We start from the raw sequence: 21,460 nt of genomic DNA, 5'->3' as shown, positions 1-21,460 counted from the left end.
CGTTAATTACCATGGTTACAGCCTGGGTGATCTTATTCAGAGTTAATTGCAGTTTCATTGTATTCAAATGATGATTGTATATTTCATTAAAATGCAATTGGATAAACAACATGTTTATTGTCTTTTCCTTCCAGGGTACAATTCAATGGCATTCCCTGGCCCAAGCAAAGCCCTGTGTCCCGAGTGTACGATGTCCGCAACTCCAGCACCAAGATGATCCTTCTGAACAACAAATACACCAGGGTGAGCTATGTTCCTCTAGGATGGCCAAGTTGTCTCAGGCACTGCAATTAGCTGTGTAGAGTTGTGTCCCTTTGCCGTGCCAGGAACCTATGACCATGGGTTTGAATCCAAATTCACCCTGATTGTTTGTAGGTTGTTTGTAGGTGGGTGTGTGAGTGTGGGGGTGTGAGTGTGGGGGTGTGAGTGTGGGTGTGTGATTGTGTGTGTGTGGGTGTGTGAGGATGGGTGTTTGAGGGTGAATGTGTGAGGGTGGATGTGAGAGGGTTGGTGTGTGAGGGTGGATGTGTGAGGGTGGATGTGTGAGGGTGGGTGGGTGAGTGTGGGTTTGTGGGTGTGTGAGGGTGGATGTGTGAGGGTGGGTGTGTGAGGGTTGGTGTGTGAGGGTGGATGTGTGAGGGTGAATGTGTGAGGGTGGGTGGGTGAGTGTGGGTTTGTGAGTGTGGGTGTGAGAGGGTGGATGTGTGAGGGTGGGTGTGTGAGGGTGGGTGTGTGATGGTGAGTGTGTGAGGGTGAATGTATGAGGTTGGGTGTGTGAGGGTTGGTGTGTGAGGGTGGGTGTGTGAGGGTGAATGTGTGAGGGTTGGTGTGTGAGGGTGGATGTGTGAGGGTTGGTGTGTGAGGGTGAGTGTGTGAGGGTGAATGTATGAGGTTGGGTGTGTGAGGGTTGGTGTGTGAGGGTGGGTGTGTGAGGGTGAATGTGTGAGGGTTGGTGTGTGAGGGTGGATGTGTGATGGTGAGTGTGTGAGGGTGGATGTGTGAGGGTGGATGTGTGATGGTGAGTGTGTGAGGGTGAATGTGTGAGGGTTGGTGTATGAGGGTGGATGTGTGAGGGTGGATGTGTGAGGGTTGGTGTGTGAGGGTGGATGTGTGATGGTGAGTGTGTGAGGGTGAATGTGTGAGGGTTGGTGTGTGAGGGTGGGTGTGTGAGGGTGGATGTGTGAGGGTGGATGTGTGAGGGTGGATGTGTGAGGGTGGATGTGTGAGGGTTGGTGTGTGAGGGTGGATGTGAGAGGGTGAATGTGTGAGGGTGGGTGTGTGAGGGTGGATGTGTGAGGGTGGGTGTGTGAGGGTGGATGTGTGATGGTGAGTGTGTGAGTGTGTGAGGGTGAGGGTGGGTGTGTGAGGGTGAGGGCGGGTGTGTGAGGGTGAGGGTGTGTGTGTGAGGGTGGATGTGTGATGGTGAGTGTGTGATGGTGAGTGTGTGAGGGTTGGTGTGTTAGGGTGGATGTGAAAGGGTGAATGTGTGAGGGTGAATGTGTGAGGGTGAATGTGTGAGGATGGGTGTGTGATGGTGGATGTGTGAGGGTGGATGTGTGAGGGTGAGGGTGGGTGTGTGAGGGTGGATGTGTGAGGGTTGGAGGGTGAGGGTGGGTGTGTGAGGGTGAGGGTGGGTGTGTGAGGGTGGGTGTGTGAGGGTGAGGGTGGGTGTGTGAGGGTGGATGTGTGAGGGTGGGAGGGTGGGTGTGTGAGGGTGAGGGTGGGTGTGTGAGGGTGGATGTGTGAGGGTGGATGTGTGAGGGTGAGGGTGGGTGTGTGAGGGTGGATGTGTGACTGTTGAAGGGTGAGGGTGGGTGTGTGAGGGTGAGGGTGGGTGTGTGAGGGTGAGGGTGGATGTGTGAGGGTGGGAGGGTGGGTGTGTGAGGGTGAGGGTGGGTGTGTGAGGGTGGATGTGTGAGGGTGGGTGTGTGAGGGTGAGGGTGGGTGTGTAAGGGTGGATATGTGAGGGTGAATGTGTGAGGGTGAGGGTGGGTGTGTGAGGCTGGATGTGTGAGGGTGGGATGTGACTGGAACACTGTTTAAAGTGGTGTTAAACCAGACACACTCACTCTTCTCTTTGTCATATCACAAATACTAGTAACCCGCATACTTCGTGCATACATGTCAACAAACTGGATTATCAATCTGTCATGTGTCTGTGAACTTCAAACTGTATTTTCAGAAGAGTGGTCAAAGGGGAGACAATCGTGTTTCTGTGGTAGGGATATACTTAGAAGAAATATTTCTTAACTGTTTTTTGTGTGCAGTCTCCTTGATGTGACCTTCCTAGTTTATGCACACACTTTAGCTGCACATCCTTCAAATGTTGATGCACTTGATTCTTACTAAAAAACATAGTACTTTAACAATAACTGCAATAATGACTTGTTTATGTGTGAACAGTAGCTTTCCATGGCCTGTTACTTTTGTGTTCATCAATGAGCAGGCAGAATTGCCTCCCTTAGCCATGCCAGGACCCAATGATCACAGACTTGAATCTGTGTTTTGTCCAGGATATGACCCTTGTCATCACTGTGTGAGGGTTGATGGGGGTATTACATGTCAGTAGTCTGTACAGTTTGGGGGGCGGTCGGGTAGCCTAGTGGATAAAGCGTTCGCTTGTCACGCCGAAGACCTGGGTTCGATTCCTGACATGGGTACAATGTGTGAAGCCCATTTCTGGTGTCCCATGCCGTGATATTGCTGGAATATTGCCAAAAGCAGCGTAAAACCATACTCACTCACTCACTGTAAAGTTTGGGGCCTTTAGTCAGTAGTCAGTAGTCAGTATATTTCCAGCTTAGTCTGTAAAATCGTTGGATCGTCGGTGTGCCTGTAATTAAACATGGAGACAACTGGTTCTGCTTTTGTTTCATTACTGTACCATATTCGACATAATAAGCACCCAGGGTGCTCTCAAAATTAGAAATATGGGGCTCTTATTAGAATATTATTTTGGTGAAAAACAACAGAGTTGTGGTTTAGGCTGACAGGCTGAAATATTTATATACGACAGATATGTTTTTCCAGAATTTAATTTCCCATTATTAAGGATGCATATAAGACATGTATTATACAAGAATAGATAAGCCTTGTGTACATTGATCAATCGGAAGGGATGCTAATTGGGATTGTTCACTAGCCAATATGTTAGCAAATATCAGAACCCTCCTATGCTAAACAGTATACCCCATAAGACAAAACCCTCCTATGTTAAACAGTATGCCCCATCAGAACCCTCCTATGTTGAACAGTATGCCCCATCAGAACCCTCCTATGCTAAACAGTATACCCCATCAGAACCCTCCTATGTTGAACAGTAAACCCCATCAGATCCCTCCTACGCTAAACAGTATACCCAATCAGAACCCTCCTATGCTAAACAGTATACACCATCAGAACCCTCCTATGCTAAACAGTATACCCCATCAGAACCCTCCTATGCTATCCAGTATACCCCATCAGAACCCTCCTTTGCTAAACAGTATGCCCCATCAGAACCCTCCTATGCTAAACAGTATACACCATCAGAGCCCTCCTATGCTAAACAGTATACCCCATCAGAACCCTCATATGCTAAACAGTATACACCATCAGAACCCTCCTATGCTAAACAGAATACCCCATCAGAACCCTCCTATGCTAAACAGTATACCCCATCTGAACCCTCCTATGCTAAACAGTATACCTCATCAGAACCCTCCTATGCTAAACAGTATACCTCATCAGAACCCTCCAATGCTAAACAGTATACCTCATCAGAACCCTCCAATGCTAAACAGTATACCTCATCAGAACCCTCCTATGCTATTTCCACAGTATCGTCATCATCTTCCGCCTTAGTCCTAGGTTTGCTGTCATTTATTCCACAATCCTCCCATGACCCCACAATAGGTTTTCTGTCATTTATTCCACAATCCTCCCATGACCCCACAATAGGTTTTCTGTCATTGTTTCCACAATCTTCCCAAGCCCTCACAATAGGTTTTCTGTCATTGTTTCCACAACCCTCCCATGACCTCCCATGACCCCACAATAGGTTTTCTGTCATTGTTTCCACAATCCTTCCACGACCTCACAATAGGTTTGCTGTCATTGTTTCCACAATACTCCCATGGCCTCACAATAGGTTTGCTGTCATTGTTTCCTCAATACTCCCATGACCTCACAATAGGCTTGCTGTGACTGTTTCCACAATCCTTCCACGACCTCACAATAGGTTTTCTGTCATTGTTTCCACAATCCTTCCACGACCTCACAATAGGTTTGCTGTCATTGTTTCCACAATACTCCCATGGCCTCACAATAGGTTTGCTGTCATTGTTTCCTCAATACTCCCATGACCTCACAATAGGTTTGCTGTCATTGTTTCCACAATCCTCCCAAGCCCTCACAATAGGCTTGCTGTGACTGTTTCCACAATCCTCCCACGCCCTCACAATAGGCTTGCTGTGACTGTTACCACAATCCTTCCACGCCCTCACAATAGGCTTGCTGTGACTGTTACCACAACTCTCTCACGAGTTCTTTCGTCTTTCCGTCTGTCCTTCCACTTCTCAAAGGCAGAGACCATATATCGGTATATGGTCTCTGTCAAAGGGTACAAACTTTCTCAAAAACTATTCAAGTTAGAGAAATGAAATTTTACTCACTGATATTACTGGTCAAAGGGTACAAACTTTCTCAAAAACTATTCAAGTTAGAGAAATGAAATTTTACTCTCTGATATTACTGGTTGTGATCTTAAATGAGTTCAAAAATGGTATCTTAAATTTGTTTATTGCCCTTGCTCCGTGCTTTTCAACTTTGTGCATACTGCGTGAAATTGAGACAAGTTTTCTCAGAAACTACTGAAGTTAGCTTATCTGAGAGATACTTGGAGAATTGGTGCCATAAATTATTTTTTCCAGAGAAGGGGTATTTTGTGTGTATTAATTCCACATTTAATCATTTTTTCGGATGACCTAAAGTGACCCTAGTGCCTATCTCTTCTTAGTCTTTATAGGACTCTTTTTTTTATAGTTTATATTCACTAGTGTAATGTCCCCAATGGCAGGGGATAGTGATAATGCTGTTTTCTTGTTATAGTTGTTTTTATTTGCAAAATGAGGTTTTGTATCTATGTGTTCATTTATCCTAACATTGATAGCCATGTTGTTGTGTTATATGTGGTCATGTGTGTGCTGTCTATCCGGATTTCCCTGGACTTGTGTTCAAATAACTGAATGTTAAAGAGAGGCTGTGTGGTCGCATGTTGTCCATCCATCTGTTTTAACATCTCTGAAACAATAATGTCTGTGATGTTGTGACAACATAGTTTTGTGTATGGAATATCCTCACAGAATTTAGACAGACTTTGAACATGGCTGCCATATTGGAAAAGTGCTTCTGGACCATTTTCCGTCAATTTCTGCTTGTGTTATTGTGAAATTTCATATTCAGTGTAGTTGAAAAGAATTGTCTATGGATATCCCACGGCTTCTCCCAGAATATTGAATTTCTCAGAAATGCTTGAGATCCAGGTCGAGAATAGGTCTCCAGCAACCCATACTGTAAAAGGCAATTATGCTTGTCGTAAGAGATCGGGATCGGGTGGTAACGCTCGCTGACTTGGTTGATGCATGTCATCGTATCCAAATTGCGTAGATCGATGCTCATGATATCTCAATAACTGGATTGTCTAGTCCAAACTCAATTATTTACAGACCGTTGTCATGTAGCTTGAATATTGCTGAGTGTGGCATTAAACAGCAAGCTGTCTACCCGTCTAGGAGGATTTTTTTGGAAATCTGAACTTTATGATTTAATATTGCAAATATTTCAGGATAATCAGGTGAGCTTCAGAGCTAGCTTTACAATCATTAATGTCAGCTGTATTGATCATGTTCTGTTTATTTTTGGTTTCCTGCACTGCAATATGGATGAAAATGGATTAAATGACATTAGGAAATGTACGCAAACATCCTCACACAATTTTACCTGTGTATCTACTTGAAGAATTGATCCCAATGTTTCAAATGATCCCACAGAAACAGGGACATATAGGATTGTAAAATAATTTTGTTTGTTTGTTTGTTTCTTGTTCAACGCCGCACTCAGCAATATTCAAGACTCTGTAAATAATCTGGACTAGACAATCCAGTGATTGACATCATGAGCAAGCAGCAATCTACGTACTGGGATACAATGACATGCATCAACCAAGTCAGCGAGCCTGACCACCTGATCCTGTTATTCGCCTCCTACAACAAGCATAGGTTGCTGAAGACCTATTCTACCCCCGATCTTCACAGGTCCATAGTAAAATGAATGTGAATACTGTATACGACATAAAAAGCGCTCCGCTCTAATAAGCGCCCACGGTGATATATGCTGTTGTTTAATGGATACACGAGGGGCAAGATTATGGAAATCTGGTGACAATCTGTTTCATGTTTGTAATGATTTAAGAATGCTTCGGGAAATGCCACATGATGTTACAGTTATCTCCCTTGAGGTGTGGCCACAGGCAGTTATCACCCCTGAGGTAGCTCACTGTTAAAGGCCCAGTGGAGATTTCATGTTGGAAATGGTCACCTGCATGCCATGACAGATTAACTTTAGTCATGTGAAAGAATCAGGTGGTCCTTGACTTATTTTGAGTAGTATATAAGAAGATGGAAACATGGGTGGCCTAACTGTCTAAGATTCTGCTGTTCACTGTTCGGTGTTGTGTCCCAAAGGTGTGCCAGAATGCGATGACTGTGAGTTTGAATCCTGGATTGTCAATGGTTATGTTATATTCTTGGTTTGTCGGAACCATACTTGTTTTCATGGGTCTCTCAAAAGTGGTATAAGTCAAGGATTTGTATCACTTCGGGCTTTCCTCCCACATGGTAATAAAAGATCTGATTTTAATGAGATTAGACAGAACCCATCTTCAGTACTTAATTCACAGGCTTATATTCACTCATTCTCTGTATCTCCAGGGCTAGCATTTCGGTAAACCTACTCTACCCCCTGGATCCATGCCCTTGGTTCTCGCAATCTCAAATTACCTGCCCTTGATTTTCATTTCCATTTGATTGGCTATGCTACTAGGTCTAACTTACCAATCAGAATACGAGTTACAAACCAGCCCCAATGTTGGGTTGACCAGTCTTATTGATTATAATCAGGTTTATGAGAAATTCGACATTGAGAACTGACTGATATGCAAAAGAAAGCCCTAAAACCCTTTTGATCGAAAGGAGGTCTTCATGTCTATCAAACTGCGTTGACTTTGGTTTCTAGGTAATGAATTACCTCCCTTACCCTTTCCCTTATGTGGAGGTTTGATTGGCCGGCAAAATGTTAATGAAAATCAAGGGCGGGTAATTTGTGATCGCAAGAACCGTGGGAAGGGATCCAGGGAGTAGTGTAAGTTTACAGAAATGCGAGCCCAGGAGATACAGAGGATGATTAAACAAGGGTCCTCATTATAATTCATCACCTGTGATCTAGTGATGGTGGACTGAAGCCAGTGAATTGTACTGGTTGTGCCCACCCTCCATTCGTGTCAATTCTGTATACACTTTGTTTCAGGTTCGTGACATTTGGGCATATGAAAAGTGTAGTTCTTGTGAAAAAGTTTGTTTAGTCTGTGCTGGTGTTTGTTCCGATGTGTTGAGACAGATGTTTAATACGACCATCTTCTTTCTGCTGCAGAAGGGGTGTCGACTGAGGGGTCAGACGATGAACGATGGACAGATCAAGTATGTGCTGCTCATTTCGACAACTACAATTAATCTTCATCACAGATTGATAAACCATGTCTAGTAGTTAATGAAACAAATTAGTTGTAAATTTAATTGAACATTCCCATTGGGATTCTGGGTGAGGCTGGTCCCAAGCATCCCATAATTTTCATAAAAGTCAGCTGAATGAGGATTGGTTGGATACAATGGCCTGAAAAAAATAACTGGAAGAAAGAAATGATAAATATGGTGTCTATAGCATAAATGTATCTGCTGGTTGCTCTGCTGTATGAGAAAAGTCCAGTTTCCACCCTTGCCGAACTAGGCTGGTATTATGGAGTTAAATTTTGGCTGGACTAACAAGTCTATGCATATTCCAATCAAAATCGCGCACCGAAATCGAAATCCGGTTCGTAAAGTGTCATGCAGATTTCCGTCGATTGCAGGATTTGCAAAGCATGTGCACCGCCAACTCGTTGTCAGCAGATATTTTCCAAATCTTATCATGTTTTCAATCAAGGTGTCCACGTGATTTGATGCATTTCGCGATGTAAGACCCGTTTTATCACAATATAGATCTTGATTATCGATCAGATCGTCCTGACTGGGCGCCACCATGTTGTGTGAAGCAAACACAAGTGATACGAGAGGTGGAATCTGATTGATCTATAGGAGAGGCTTAGAAGGGACATAACTGGTAATAGCCACTGGTGGCGCTACGATCGAGCCCAGTAATTCCAGCCAAGTTCGGCAAGGGTGGAAACTGGACTTTTTAAGTCAGTTAACTCTCTTGCCTCGGGAAGATGAAATTTTATTGCTTTGGAACAATATGTTGATTTTGTAAATATTGATTAGTTACTTTTTGCAATTATGTTTTCGTCTTTTAATGTTCAATGCTAGCCTTATTATTTTCCATAATTTCAAACAAAGCATATTAACACAACATTCGTTGTCATTTTGTTGATGTTATTACATTAACTCTTCATTTAATTTCAGAGCACCAGACCCAACAAGACATTCAGGAGGTAATGTATACTAAGTAATGATAATGTTATAAATATCTTGTCTGTGGGGATTCTGAAACAGCATTGGTCTCAGCTCTTCTTGCTTGTCATAATGCCTGATACAGTGATGCTTTAATGCCGCTTTGAACAATATTCCTGTTGTATCACGGCATGTCAGCTTCATGTGGGAGGAAAGCCCGAAGTGATGAAGGCCTAAAAAGAGTACCACTTTGGCCAAACCAAAGAGACCCGTGAAGATTCCAGGGTAGAATAGGTCTAAAAGGTGACTATGCTTGTCGTAAAAGGCGACTAATGGGATCGGGTGGTCAGGCTCGCTGACTTGGTTGATGCATGTCATCGATCTCAATTGCGTGGATCGATGCACCTGATATCAATCACTGGATTGTCTGGTCCAGACTCGATTATTTACAGACCGCCGTCATATAGCTGGAATATTGCTGAGTGCGGCGTTAAAGAACAAACCAACCAACCAACCAAACCAGAGAGCCAGTGTATGGTGATGACACTGACTTGGTGAAGTTTGGTCAGTTGCAAAGTGTGACCTGGTTGATTTTACGTCAGCGTTCCCAATGTGGTAGCATGTGGTCCTGTGCACAGCACACACTGGTCACAAATCAGGTGAAGCTAAGTAACGTCAGTCTCGGAGAGTATTTGGTTGGGTGACCTCGTTCAGCAGTTTGACCCTGAGAGTTTCTAGGGCTTCAGTTCTGCCCCACACTGAAGCACATGAGGTGTCTCCTTGTGCAAGTGACTTTGTTCGAAATGTGCCTCTGTTTGCCCAGCAGTGAATGGGTACCTGGTAGGATGAGATGGTGGCTGTTAACCTTCTAGCGTCTCACAGGCAGCTTGGGTGGTATACTCCCCAGGGAGCTGAGAATGAAATCGAGTGAGCGCTGATTCATTGACCAGGATAATACTATGAGCATCCACTTGGTGAATGGAATTTGGTGTATTATAAATGCACATATTATTATTATTATTATTATTATTATTATTATTATTATTTGTCATTGACTGTTGCCTATGCTTCCAATCTTGACATTGTTGATGGCGTAAAAAAACAGTCACCCACCCCTTAAACAAAAAGTATCAAATGCTGATTTACACTTAGTTGTACTGATGTTTGTATTGTTAGTGTTGATATGATAAAGTCACCGTCAACATAATCAGTCAATTATGAATGTACAATTTTCTTCAGATACCCCCTATGTGAATCGCAAGAGTCACACGGATTGTCTGACCTCGACCACGCCCGTGTTCCAACCCGAGGTCAAGACCAGTCTCAAGTGGGCCAATAAAACACAGAGACCACCACTCAAATTTGAAGGTCAGTTTTGTAGTTTTGTGAAAACAAACAAATTTTGTGTTCGGGGCAGCTAGATTTAGCGCTGAACTGATTTATTAATTTTTGTAGTACTTTAGAGGTAAAAAGTTATCTCCCCTTACCTGAGTGAAATGTTTTTATTTTGACTGGCTGAAATTTAGATAAATTGTTTTGTGTACTTCAGCTTCGGGTAAACCAGCATAAGTTGAGCTGTGACCTGACAGTTAACCCTGTATGACTTGTAACGTTAACCCTGTATGACTTGTAACGTTAACCCTGTATGACTTAGTAAAGTTTAAGGTCCGCCCACTGGCGCGTACCATTGTCAAGAAAGGGGTAGCGGTAGATCGGCGACAAGTACTACGATGGATATGCCAAGTCCTGTCTTGGCTAACAAGTCCTAGTGGCGAGTTGAATACCACATAATAGTATGTGCTGATGTGAACTACCTGATGACTAAAACGGTGACAGCAAATTCTCGAGCCTGAGAATGTAGGTTTTAACATGTTTACAGTAAACTATGGTTATAACAAACTCAAAGGGACCACTAACTTTAGTTTGTCATAACCGTAGTTCGTTATAAACATACTTTACTGTATTTGTTTGTAATTAGTTTCTGTCAGACAACTTTTAGAGAATTCTGGTTTTGACTTGTCACACCGACCTCTCAGTAGTCTTTTAAGCAACATGTGTGTCCACAGGAGTGTAGTCGATTGCATAGTCATGATCTGCACGTGCACAACATACGTAAACCCTCACCCTCTCCACCTGTAACAAACCAAATGCGTTTGTCCAAATACTGTGCACCACCTACTTGTCTCAAACCATGTTTTGTGAGTTGATTCAACTTATGCTGGATCACCAGTAGTGTGTCGGGCTGGAATTTTAAGATGGTATGAATTACCTCCCTTGAACTCATGGACAATATGCAGTTTAGCTAACAAGAAATGGCCTCACACACACACCATCACAAACATACACATATCACCATTATCACACACACACACATAGCATCACACACACATACTATCACACCCAACAAGCTACCCACCATCACGCACAAACACACACACTTGGATTTTCATAAAGAATGTATGACCAAGTGTGACAATTATTATATTAATTTCTCACACTTTGCAAGAAAAAAAGAGACAAGAAATATATTTCAACATTGAAATATTGGCATCCGTGTACCATGAAAACATTTCATGGCATCCAGCTTACTGCACCACAGGGTTTGGGCATCCAGGGTTTGTCATCCAGGGTTTGTCATCCAGGGTTGTTTTACTGTAGCCCTGGCCAAAATAATTTAGATACATATATCAAACGATCAGACCATGCCTACACTGAAGTTGACTGAAGCTTTATATTTACGCAAACAAGAAAGAAATGCGAACATTAGCGACTTGTAGTGTAACCACTGAGCTATAGTGAGGTTTTGTCATCAAACAGTATATCATGTGACTAACCACGGGTCCGGGTAGTCCTGTGGGTACCGGGTCCTACTCAGGACCCACCTGACCCGAGTACCTAAATTACCCGTCCCAGCCCTAGTTACTTTGTGTTGCCTGGCTAAATGAATGTTATTGTGATGCTGTAGTGTTTTGCTCATGTTATTAACCACTAGTTCACCTTCGCACTGGGCAGTCAACCTGTGGGGATTCCTGGTGGATCAGATGGTCAGGCTATGTGTCAATACCCTGACGACCTCCTCCGTGGTCTAGGGTTCGATCCCCTGCCGCGTCATACCAAAAGATGTAAATAGACGGTACTTATTGTTAACCTGCCTGCAGCACACACACATGCACGTCGCTATACAATTGCAATAATCTTGGACGCGACCCAATTTCATCTCACCTCACCTCGATACCCTGAAGGCAGGGATTGTTGCTCAGAAGAGTCTGGTCCAGACTCGATTATTTACAGGCTGCTGTCATGTAGCTGGAATGTTGCTGAGTGCGACGTTAACCAACAAACAAACACTTACAGGGCATTGCAATATTGCTGATTATGACATAAAATCCATCACTCATAAAATTTTATTTCAGACGGCTCCAGCGTCAACTACAAGCGACACACAGCATGTATGACAACTGAGGATCTGCGCATGATGAACTGGCAACGACCTCGCCGCCCCTACAGCACGTCCATCGTGCGGGAGTCCCAGCAGTGCAACAACCCCCTGCTGGACGACCTCAACCCTGGGGAACGCCTGTACCTGTACAGCATAGCAAGGGTGTACAGTGTGGACAGCATGCGCCGACTCAAACAGAACCAGTACTGTCAGCTGCTGCAGAAAGAGGGCCAGAGAGGTCAGTCACGCTTTCATTAATCTACACAGTTATGTCCCTTTATCATACTTCCGCTGGGGCAGTCAAGTAGCCAAGTGGTTAAAACCCGGGTTCGATTCCTGACATGGGTACAATGTGTGAAGCCCATTTTAGGTGTCCCCCGCCGTGATATTGCTGTAATATTGCTAAAAGCGGGGTAAAACCATACTCACTCACTCACTCCCTCACTCACTCATACTTCCGCTGGTCATGTACACAGTTACGTCCCTTTACTATACTGCCACTGGTTATCTCCCTTAGTCTTACTTCAACTGGTCATCCACAGTTATGTCCCTTTACCAAACTGTCCCTGTCATCCACAGAGTTATGAATACACAATGCCATTTAGAAAGTGGTCAAATGTAACTAATGTTATATTTGGGATAACACTTTCTTAGTAAAGTATAGATTCTAGTACTTTTTTGGGTTGAGTCCCGTCCGGGATTCGAACCCACACCTGCCAGGGTGAGGCACCTAATCGCAAGCACTCAAAGTCAGCGATCTAACCCACTCAGCCACCGAGGCTTCCACAAAAATGGAAGTCCGACAACTGGTAGTCTAGATAACGTACTTTGAGTACCCCCCTGACAAGTGTAAATTGGCACCGCTCCCATGGCGGAAAGCTATGAATACACAATGCCATTTAGAAAGTGGTCAAATGTAACTAATGTTATATTTGATCTAGACACACCGTGTTCCTCAATGTTGCAGGAGGGTACTCGGCAGAGGAGTACAGGCGCTACATGAAGTACCTGAGCAGCCAGAGGAAGACCCAGCATGGTGCAACCGACACATACCAGCGACGGCGTATCCGCTCTGCACCTTCAAATCGGGACACACAGACAGACAAGACTGGGACGCCGTCAGAACAATCACAGTCAAGACCTGCCTCCACAAAGTAAGGAACTGACAGTGGGAAAAGGATTGATTCACATTGAGTCATAGTTACATTTAGTCTTTGAACTTTTTCATGAAAGGGGGTTAAATTCACCTTAAATTATACAGTTAGGAATGGGGGCACGGGTGGCCCAGTCGTCTAAGGCGCCACAATTTGCTGTGCAGAGTTGCGTCCCTTGGGCACACCAGAAACCTATGGTTGTAGGTTTGAATCTTGAATATGTTTCTAGGTGATCTGCATCACTTCGGGCTTTCGTCCCACATTAAGCTGACACACTGCGATATAACTGGTGTTAAACCCAACTAACTCACTCACTCACTACAGTTAGGAAAAGTAAGGAAACAGACAGGAAGTAGTAAATAACAGCTGACTAAACTTCATGAGGATTCAGGGCGGGACCCTAGTGGTTAAAGCGTTCACTTGTCACGCCGAAGACCTGGGTTTGATTCCCGACATGGGTACAATGTCTGAAGCTAATTTCTGGTGTCCCCCACCATGATATTGTTGGAATAGTGCTAAAAGCGGCGTAAATAACATAATCACTCACTCACTCACTCACTCATGCGGATTCTATCACCATAGTAAGACACAGGCTCATTCATGGCATTGACATAAGGCCAGTTTGTTACATATTTTTGTTTCTTTTGTCAAAACAGAATGGGTAGGGAGGGAGGATTTGATTTGATTATTTTTAGCTCGCCTCACTAAAAGTGAGCTTACATTGTGTATTGTCTGTCCATTGTTAACTATTACATATTTGACATCACTTCTGAAACTACAAGGCCTATGTAGCTGTAAATTAGTATAAATGATCTCAGCAATGGTGTCTCTAAAAACTGCTCTCAGAATTCTGATCCAAATATAAACATGGCCATCATTGCAGCCATATTGAAAATGTTGTTTTTACTTATTACCCAGCTATATCTTCATGTGTGATTATGGATTTTGTTATGCAGCAAATATGTGGGATACAGAATAACACATGATATGATTTGGAGCACATTTATGATTTGCTCAGTCTACAGCCTTTGACCTTCACTTACCCCCATTTTATGAGTGTTTTTGTATTTTTGACATCTCCTCGGAAACTTTGGATGAATGATCCCTGGTATAGTGTCTCTAGATTGTACTCAAAATTCTAAACCAACTTTAGACACGGCCGCCATTATTTCCTCACAAATGAGGTGAGCTACAGAGCCACAAGACTCTATTTTAGTTTAGTATGTTACAAATCTATCAAGGATATGTGATTCTAATTTATCAGGGGGCACGGGTGGCCCAGTCGTCTTAGGCGCCGCGATTCGCTGCAGAGAGTTGCGTCCCTTGGGCATGCCAGAAACCTGTGATTGTTGGTTCAAATCCAGGTTCGCCCCGATTATGTTTCAAGGTTTGTCAACACCATACCCGTGCTCGTGGCTTTTACCGAAGTCGTAAACATCTGATACCTGCATCACTTTGGGCTTTCCTCTCACATTAAGCTGACACGTCCGCAATATTACTGTAATACTGTTAAAAGCGGTGTTAAACCCTACTCACTCACTCTAATTTATCACATGAGCCTATTTAACCACACACCTGACACACCATAAATGGTATAATATGTGCAAAATTTTGGAATCTGGAGCAAAACCATTTGTGTTTTAAAAATCATTACTTTTATTGTAAGGAGGGAGAATTGTGAAACAGAAATTCTTGTTTGTTATTGAATGTCACTCATCTATATAACAGCAGTCTGTAAATAACAGAATCTGGACCAGACAATCCAGTGATTGATTTTATGACCATCGTTCCATGCCGCCTAGTACAATGTCAGGCCATCAACCAAGTCACCCATTCTTTTGGTCGCCTCTACATTAGGTTGCTGGGGGCCTATTCCATCCCAGGAATCTCTGTGGGGATTATCCCTACCTCATCAAGATACAAGTATAAAACTTGGTCTTCAGATTTTGTGATGTTTATCCTTTTGATATAAGATTTCGTTTTTTAAGTTTAAACTTGTTCTCTTAACTGACTTTACAGATCAAAATCTAGATCAACCTCCCGCCCACTGTCAAGAGCATCTCCAGCTTCCAATAAGTCTAGTAAGAAGAAAGCACAGGAGACGCCAACAAAGTCCAAATCTGACACCAAACCATCCAAACAGGCAAGTGATGGGGCAACTGCAACAAACAAGAAGTCTCCAGACACCAAAACATCAAAAGTATCAACTAATAAAACCGCTGCAACCAGCAAAACATCTTCAGAGCATACAAAACCACATAAAAACACTCCAGAGCATCAGAAGTCCAAAACAAATGCTTCTGATAATTCCAAAACGGCGGAAACAGAAAATACTGACAAGAAGGTATCAGTTATCCAGATACAAGAACAGAACCAGGATGAAGAACCAGATGAAGATGAGGCTCAGGTCAGAGGTGAAGACATGGTCAAGGACAGTGATGACGCTGACTATATGAGGGCTCACCAACACAGAGGGAATAGTCATAAGGAGGGTGTGGACAGGCCTAAGTCTCGACTCGGTGAACGTCCACGTGCTAAGGGTAGGTCGGCCATACATTTGTAATTTTTACTTGTCCTGTCTCAAATATTGCATTTTGTCCCAGGATATATTATGGGGGAACATAGTCGACCCTCATCTGTCTGTCTGTCTGTCAATCTGTCCGAACATGCGTAATCATTTCGTTTTCAGAAACCGTTCAATTTTTTTTTTTTAAATGGCAGATATATCAAACAGTTCCTGAAGTGGTGTATTTCGCTATTTGGGTTTTTTGGGGCATTTTTATTTTTCACATTTTCCATGGAATCAGTTTGGACTTAGTCTCAGAAGGGTGGGGGTAGGTGTGTTTCCGGAATACGACTTAAAAAACTGTGAAAGACTTTTTTCATCTAAACCAGAAGTGGCACCTGTTGCTATTTGGGAATTTTTCAACATCAAGATTTTTCCCTGTTTCCATGGAAACAAGTTAGACTTAGCTGAAATGGAGGTAGGTGTTGTCTCCGGAGCAGAACTGAAAAACTATTCAACACTTTTCATCCAAGCTTGGTACATGTATTAAACATGGGGTGAAGTGGTGCCTATTGCTATTTAGGAATTTACACACACATATACACAAAAATCCTGGTTCCATGGCAACAAGTTTGACTTTGACGCTGTTCATAATGGTGTGTTTGTCCAGACCATATCTCTAAAAATAATAGTTACGCTTTCTTAAACTGTGCACACACGAAGACCAGGTTGTCAACTGGTGCCTTTTGCTATTGAGGTTTTTTTAGAATTTATATTTTTTTCTGTTTCCATGGCAACAAGTTTGATTTTGATTCTGTTCATAATGGTGTGTACCTGACATAGAAATACAAAGTTCCGAATCCTAATTCCATGGTATTGTTTTGATAGCTCAGTAACTACTCTTGTATATGGACAGACAGATTAGATAGAAATTCTCTCATCAAGTTCGACTTAAAGTAACAGTCAGATGATTTGTTCTTTCAAATTTGTTGAGACCTGGGGTATCTGTCATCTTCTGATGACTCTTGATTGTTTTTGTTTGAGTCAGTTGGGTTATATGGTGGGAAAAAAGAATGCTTTTGTTTCAAGTGCAAGAGGTGTATGTTTACAGTATATGTATTTATTGAAGGCCAGTTTATCTTGATAAGGGGACTGCAGTGGCAAGACAGAACATACAATGTTTTTGATGAATTATTATTGAAAAAGTTAATACTTTCATTTTGGATTACCGGTAATTTTCAAATCATGGAAATAAAGTTAAACTGAAACTATTTTGTTAATTGTGTCTTTGGCTGTCTTGGTTGAATTAGAAATAACCACATGTCACCAATTAATCACTTAGGTTGCGATGTGAAGGTTTAAAGATTTTGAGTTTAGGTTATTAAATGCAAGGCATTCTTTTCTTTTCTTTGTCTAAGTCAAACAATACAATCAGTCTCAAAATTGTTTATTCAAAATGAAAGGCCATAGGCCCATAGGTCAACGTGTTTATAAGGTATGCGTGTGTCTTCTAACTAACAATGCATGATGTATGTACAATGCAATATTTTGTAATAAAGTAATATTTGAGGTTGACATGAGTATGTAAAACAAATGGATATTTGGATAAGATGTAAACTCCTTTGGAATATACTTGTTTTCTTTTCTTTTTTGGGGTCAAACCACACAATCAGTCACACTAATAATGATTACTCTTTGGTTCATAATCTTGAAATTAACATTAAACCCCATTTCACCTCACTCACAGACCACAAGTTATCCCAGATATTCCTTATTACCAGGCTTGGGATTGCCAATTCTGCAGACTGATGGCTGTTAGTGTATTTTTGTGATGTTAATACATGTATTCATGATTAATCATTAACCAGTGACACCTTCTTCAACAGACAATAGTGACGATGACTACAGCTCCGACAGCGAGACTGACAGCAGCAGCAGTGATGAGTCGGAAGCTGAAACAAGCAAGTCTCTATCAAAATCAGAACCAACAGAGTCTCAGACAAGATCAGAACCATCTAAGACCTCAAGCTCTTCTCAGAAAGCAGGCTCTGAAGCAGCATCGCCGGGTTCCCCTCCCAAACCCAAGGTGGTGACAACCCCAAGTACTCCACCAAGATCCGAGATCTCCAAGACAGAGGGTTCTCCCCCAAAGGATGGCGACCATGATGCCTCATACTCTGAAGATTTCTCCGAAGCTTCCCAGAGTGTGAGTAAGTCCCAAGCAAGTAAAACGGACGACAACAAGAGACAGTCAGACAGTTCAACTAGTGAAAAATCGTCAGACAAAAGCCAATTAAAACCTGCCCCTGTGTCTGAGTCCAAAGGACAGTCATCTTCTGGTTCTGAAAGTGACACAAGCTCTTCACTTAAACCAGCACAACAGGCAACACTATCATCTGACACACCCACAACAGACGATACTTCCACATCTACTTCAGTACCACAGGTCAAGGTCAGTCAAGATGACACCAAGGTCAATCAAGGAGACACCAATGTCAGTCAAGATAAAGACAAGGTCAGTGATGAATCCTACTCTGAAGATTTCACAGAAACTTCATCCAAAAGTCAAAGTGGTGACAGAGTAAAAGGTGAAAAGTCACCAGAGGTCAAGGTCAAGGGTGAAAGGCCAGAGGTCACATTCAAGGAGGAAGTCCATAACAGTTCACAGAACACAACTGAACAGAATGAAGATACAGGCAATAAATCTAATCGTGAAAGAAGAGACTCCATTGAGATGGATCGGGAAGGAAGGGTGAAAGACTGGGATAAGATAGAATATTGATGAATTTTAGGGATTGTTTTTGTAATTCCCATAATAATATTTTTCCTGGAGTCTTGTGATAGAATACTTTTTGACATTTGGGACAACATTGCTTCTTACATGCATTAACTCCTGAGCCCATACATGACATTTGAATAACAATCATTGAAAACAAATTAAATGTCAATCATCAAAAATCCTTTTGTATGCAAAACATTATCTCTGCTCAATGCTTCCAAATGATTTGTAAATATCATTATTTCCATGCAAGTGAGAGCAATATTTTATGGGAGGGCTTAACATCAAGCTGATCACCGTCATAAAACAGTTCGCTGTGCAGAGTTGTGTCCCTTTGGCATGCCAGAAACCTATGATGATCTGTGATACGTTTGAATCCCAGAGTCACCCTGATTATCTTATCAGCACCATACTCTAACTCATGAGTTTCACAAACGTGGTAAATATCACGTCTAAGACATCACGTCAGGCTTTCAACTCACATCAAACTGACATGCCACAATGTAACTGAAATGATTATGAAATCGAGTGGGGAGATCAATCATTACTTTGTCAGCACCATACCCGTGCTCTTGATTTTCAAGTGGTCAAGGTCTTGACCTACACCATGCCTTGTTTTCCTCCCCCACACACTGATATGTTGGTAACTGAGCCACTGCTCAGAATGGTGATAAAACCCAACTCATTTCACCATATTATGATACAAAGGATTGAAGTAAAATGTATCGCTCCTTTATATTGTTGTAAACATATTATCATTACTGTCTTCGACGTAATAAGCACCCAGGGCCCTCTCAAAACTAGAAATAGGGGGGTGCTTATTAGAATATAATTTGGGTGTGAAAAAAAACAGAGTTGAAAGATTGTAAGTTTTGTGGCTTATGCTGACAGCCTGAAATGATACAAAAGAAGAATCTGTGCGTATTATACATGATAGATATATATTCAAGAATTTAATTGCCCATAATTAAGGGTGCGTATAACACACAAATGCGTATTATACATAAATAAATAAGTCTTGTGTACATTGATCAATCGGAAGGGGTGCTAATTGGAATTGTTCACTAGCCAATATATTAGCAAAAATCGCCGTGGGCACTTATTAGAGAGGGGTGCTTATTACATCGAATACAGTAATACTAACGGTAAAGGAATACTGATCAGCATTGGTAGCCATAATGGAATTCAATCGTTATCGCATGTATATTTATATTGATCATGTCTTTTATTGATGTTTTATTGTTATTAGAGTTGTTTTATATGCATGTTGACTGGTGAGAAACTGTGATTTTGACTGTGATAAATTGTACATACAATAAATATAATAAATGTACATATGAATATGAAGGTCTTAAGATGCACCTGTGTGTTGACTGAACTTAGGATGTTTTGGTCTCTCTTGACTGGACCAGTATTTAAAAAGATAAAATTAAATCAATCAAACCAACATACTGCAACCAAATATGGAAGAGGGTTTTTCATGCTTTCAGAACATCTCAGAATGAGAATTAACATATTTATCTCCAAAGTAGACAATATTTATGGATAACAACTTCTTTAATACTGTAAAGGCGACGTTTCGGTATAGATACTTATACCGTTGTCAAGCAAGACTGAATGAGGAACATTGTACAGAATATATACAGTAGTTGAGGATAACAGTAACAACAATTGCATACATGTGTGGGATAAAATGACTAAGTAATGACAACAGAAGGATGATACTGTCACAACACAATGGACAGAGAACCGAAATGTCGCCTTGACAGTATTAAAGAAGTTGGTTATATAATATCCATAAATTGCGTCTACTTTGTCATCAACTTCTAAGTAATGCCTATTAAACAATTCATATTTATTTTCCAATGTAATTGAAATAAGATATAAGGCCTTGCTACCACCAAACAAAGACAAGAGGACATCTTATTACTGGACTTGTCAGAATGACCTTTCATGAACTTTGCCTGACCAATGAAATGACTAACAAGAACTCAACATTTGTTTATCAGAAAACAGCTTTCTCGGGCAATACGGTACTATTTTTAAACTGGCGACTTCCATTCTAGCCGACGCTTTGAAAAATATTATGACAAAGTTCTTGATTAAAAAGTTTAAAACTGAACAAAAGGACATTCTGGAATGTCTAATAGATGGTCTAGATTGTATGTCAGTACTTCCCATGGGCTATGCAAATTCTCTTCCATTGAAATGTTTAACCATTTGAAGTGAGAGACAGATGAAGATTTGGACAGATTCAGTCATTCAACCTGTAACTGTCGTTTGGATACCTTTTTGAGGTTGCATAAGAAAACACATTCTGTCTGTTCCTGATCTGGTAATCATTGCTCTGATTGGTCAGATGAAAGGCTGCTCTCACGTGACCTGTAATGGGATGTCTCCAGATCTTTGTGTAGAGGCAGCAAGAAATTAGGTCTGATTTTAATCAGATTGATTTATCTTGGAAACAGAGCCTCGTTCCAGTCTATCTTTAATGTTTACTTGTTTACTTTCAGTGTTCATCTGTGAAAACAAAATAATTAGTTCTCAAGTATGAATGTTTTGGGTTTTTACCAAAACCAGCTTGGGTTTTACTGATGCGGATGGTGTCTCAATCAGATTGTTTTTTCTTAGTTTAATAGCATATTTGTATCAATTGTTCTTATGTATTACAATAATGTTTGTAATTTGAGTAAAGTTTTACACTCAACCCAGCAATGGGTTCCTGCCTGTCTCAAATATTGCACTTTGATAATAAATATTTTTTCAAGACACAAAAGTTTCTCTTGTGTTTAAAACTATGAAGGTGTTTGCATTGCATGCAAAGACAGAAGCAGCCCCATCCCCACCTTTCCTGAATGCCCTAAAATATCTGATCAGACACAT

The 21,460-nt window shown here is 41.8% G+C and overlaps 1 protein-coding gene across 2 annotated transcripts; it reads left to right on the top strand.

The window, feature by feature from the left end:
• Nucleotides 1-159: 159 nt before the first annotated feature.
• LOC139455551 (uncharacterized) lies at nt 160-20,224 on the top strand. 2 transcript variants are annotated; one of them, XM_071237102.1, is made up of 9 exons: nt 196-243; nt 2,183-2,218; nt 7,687-7,733; nt 8,712-8,740; nt 9,939-10,067; nt 12,113-12,376; nt 13,106-13,292; nt 15,312-15,832; nt 17,685-20,224. In XM_071237102.1, exons 1-9 carry the CDS (start codon nt 214-216, stop codon nt 18,578-18,580), a joined length of 2,139 nt encoding a protein of 712 aa, XP_071093203.1. In that variant the 5' UTR covers nt 196-213; the 3' UTR covers nt 18,581-20,224. The 2 variants fall into 2 exon arrangements, with proteins under 2 accessions (XP_071093204.1, XP_071093203.1); XM_071237103.1 differs by lacking the exon at nt 2,183-2,218 and having other exon boundaries at nt 160-243.
• The last annotated feature ends 1,236 nt before the right edge of the window (nt 20,225-21,460 follow it).

The sequence above is a fragment of the Haliotis cracherodii genome, unplaced genomic scaffold (assembly GCF_022045235.1).
Source record: "Haliotis cracherodii isolate W230 unplaced genomic scaffold, xgHalCrac1.p SCAF_11, whole genome shotgun sequence".
In the NCBI taxonomy this organism is placed as follows: Eukaryota; Metazoa; Mollusca; class Gastropoda; order Lepetellida; family Haliotidae; genus Haliotis; species Haliotis cracherodii.
The sequence above is the reverse complement of the archived record's forward strand: the minus strand, read 5'-3'. Positions and strand labels throughout refer to the sequence as shown.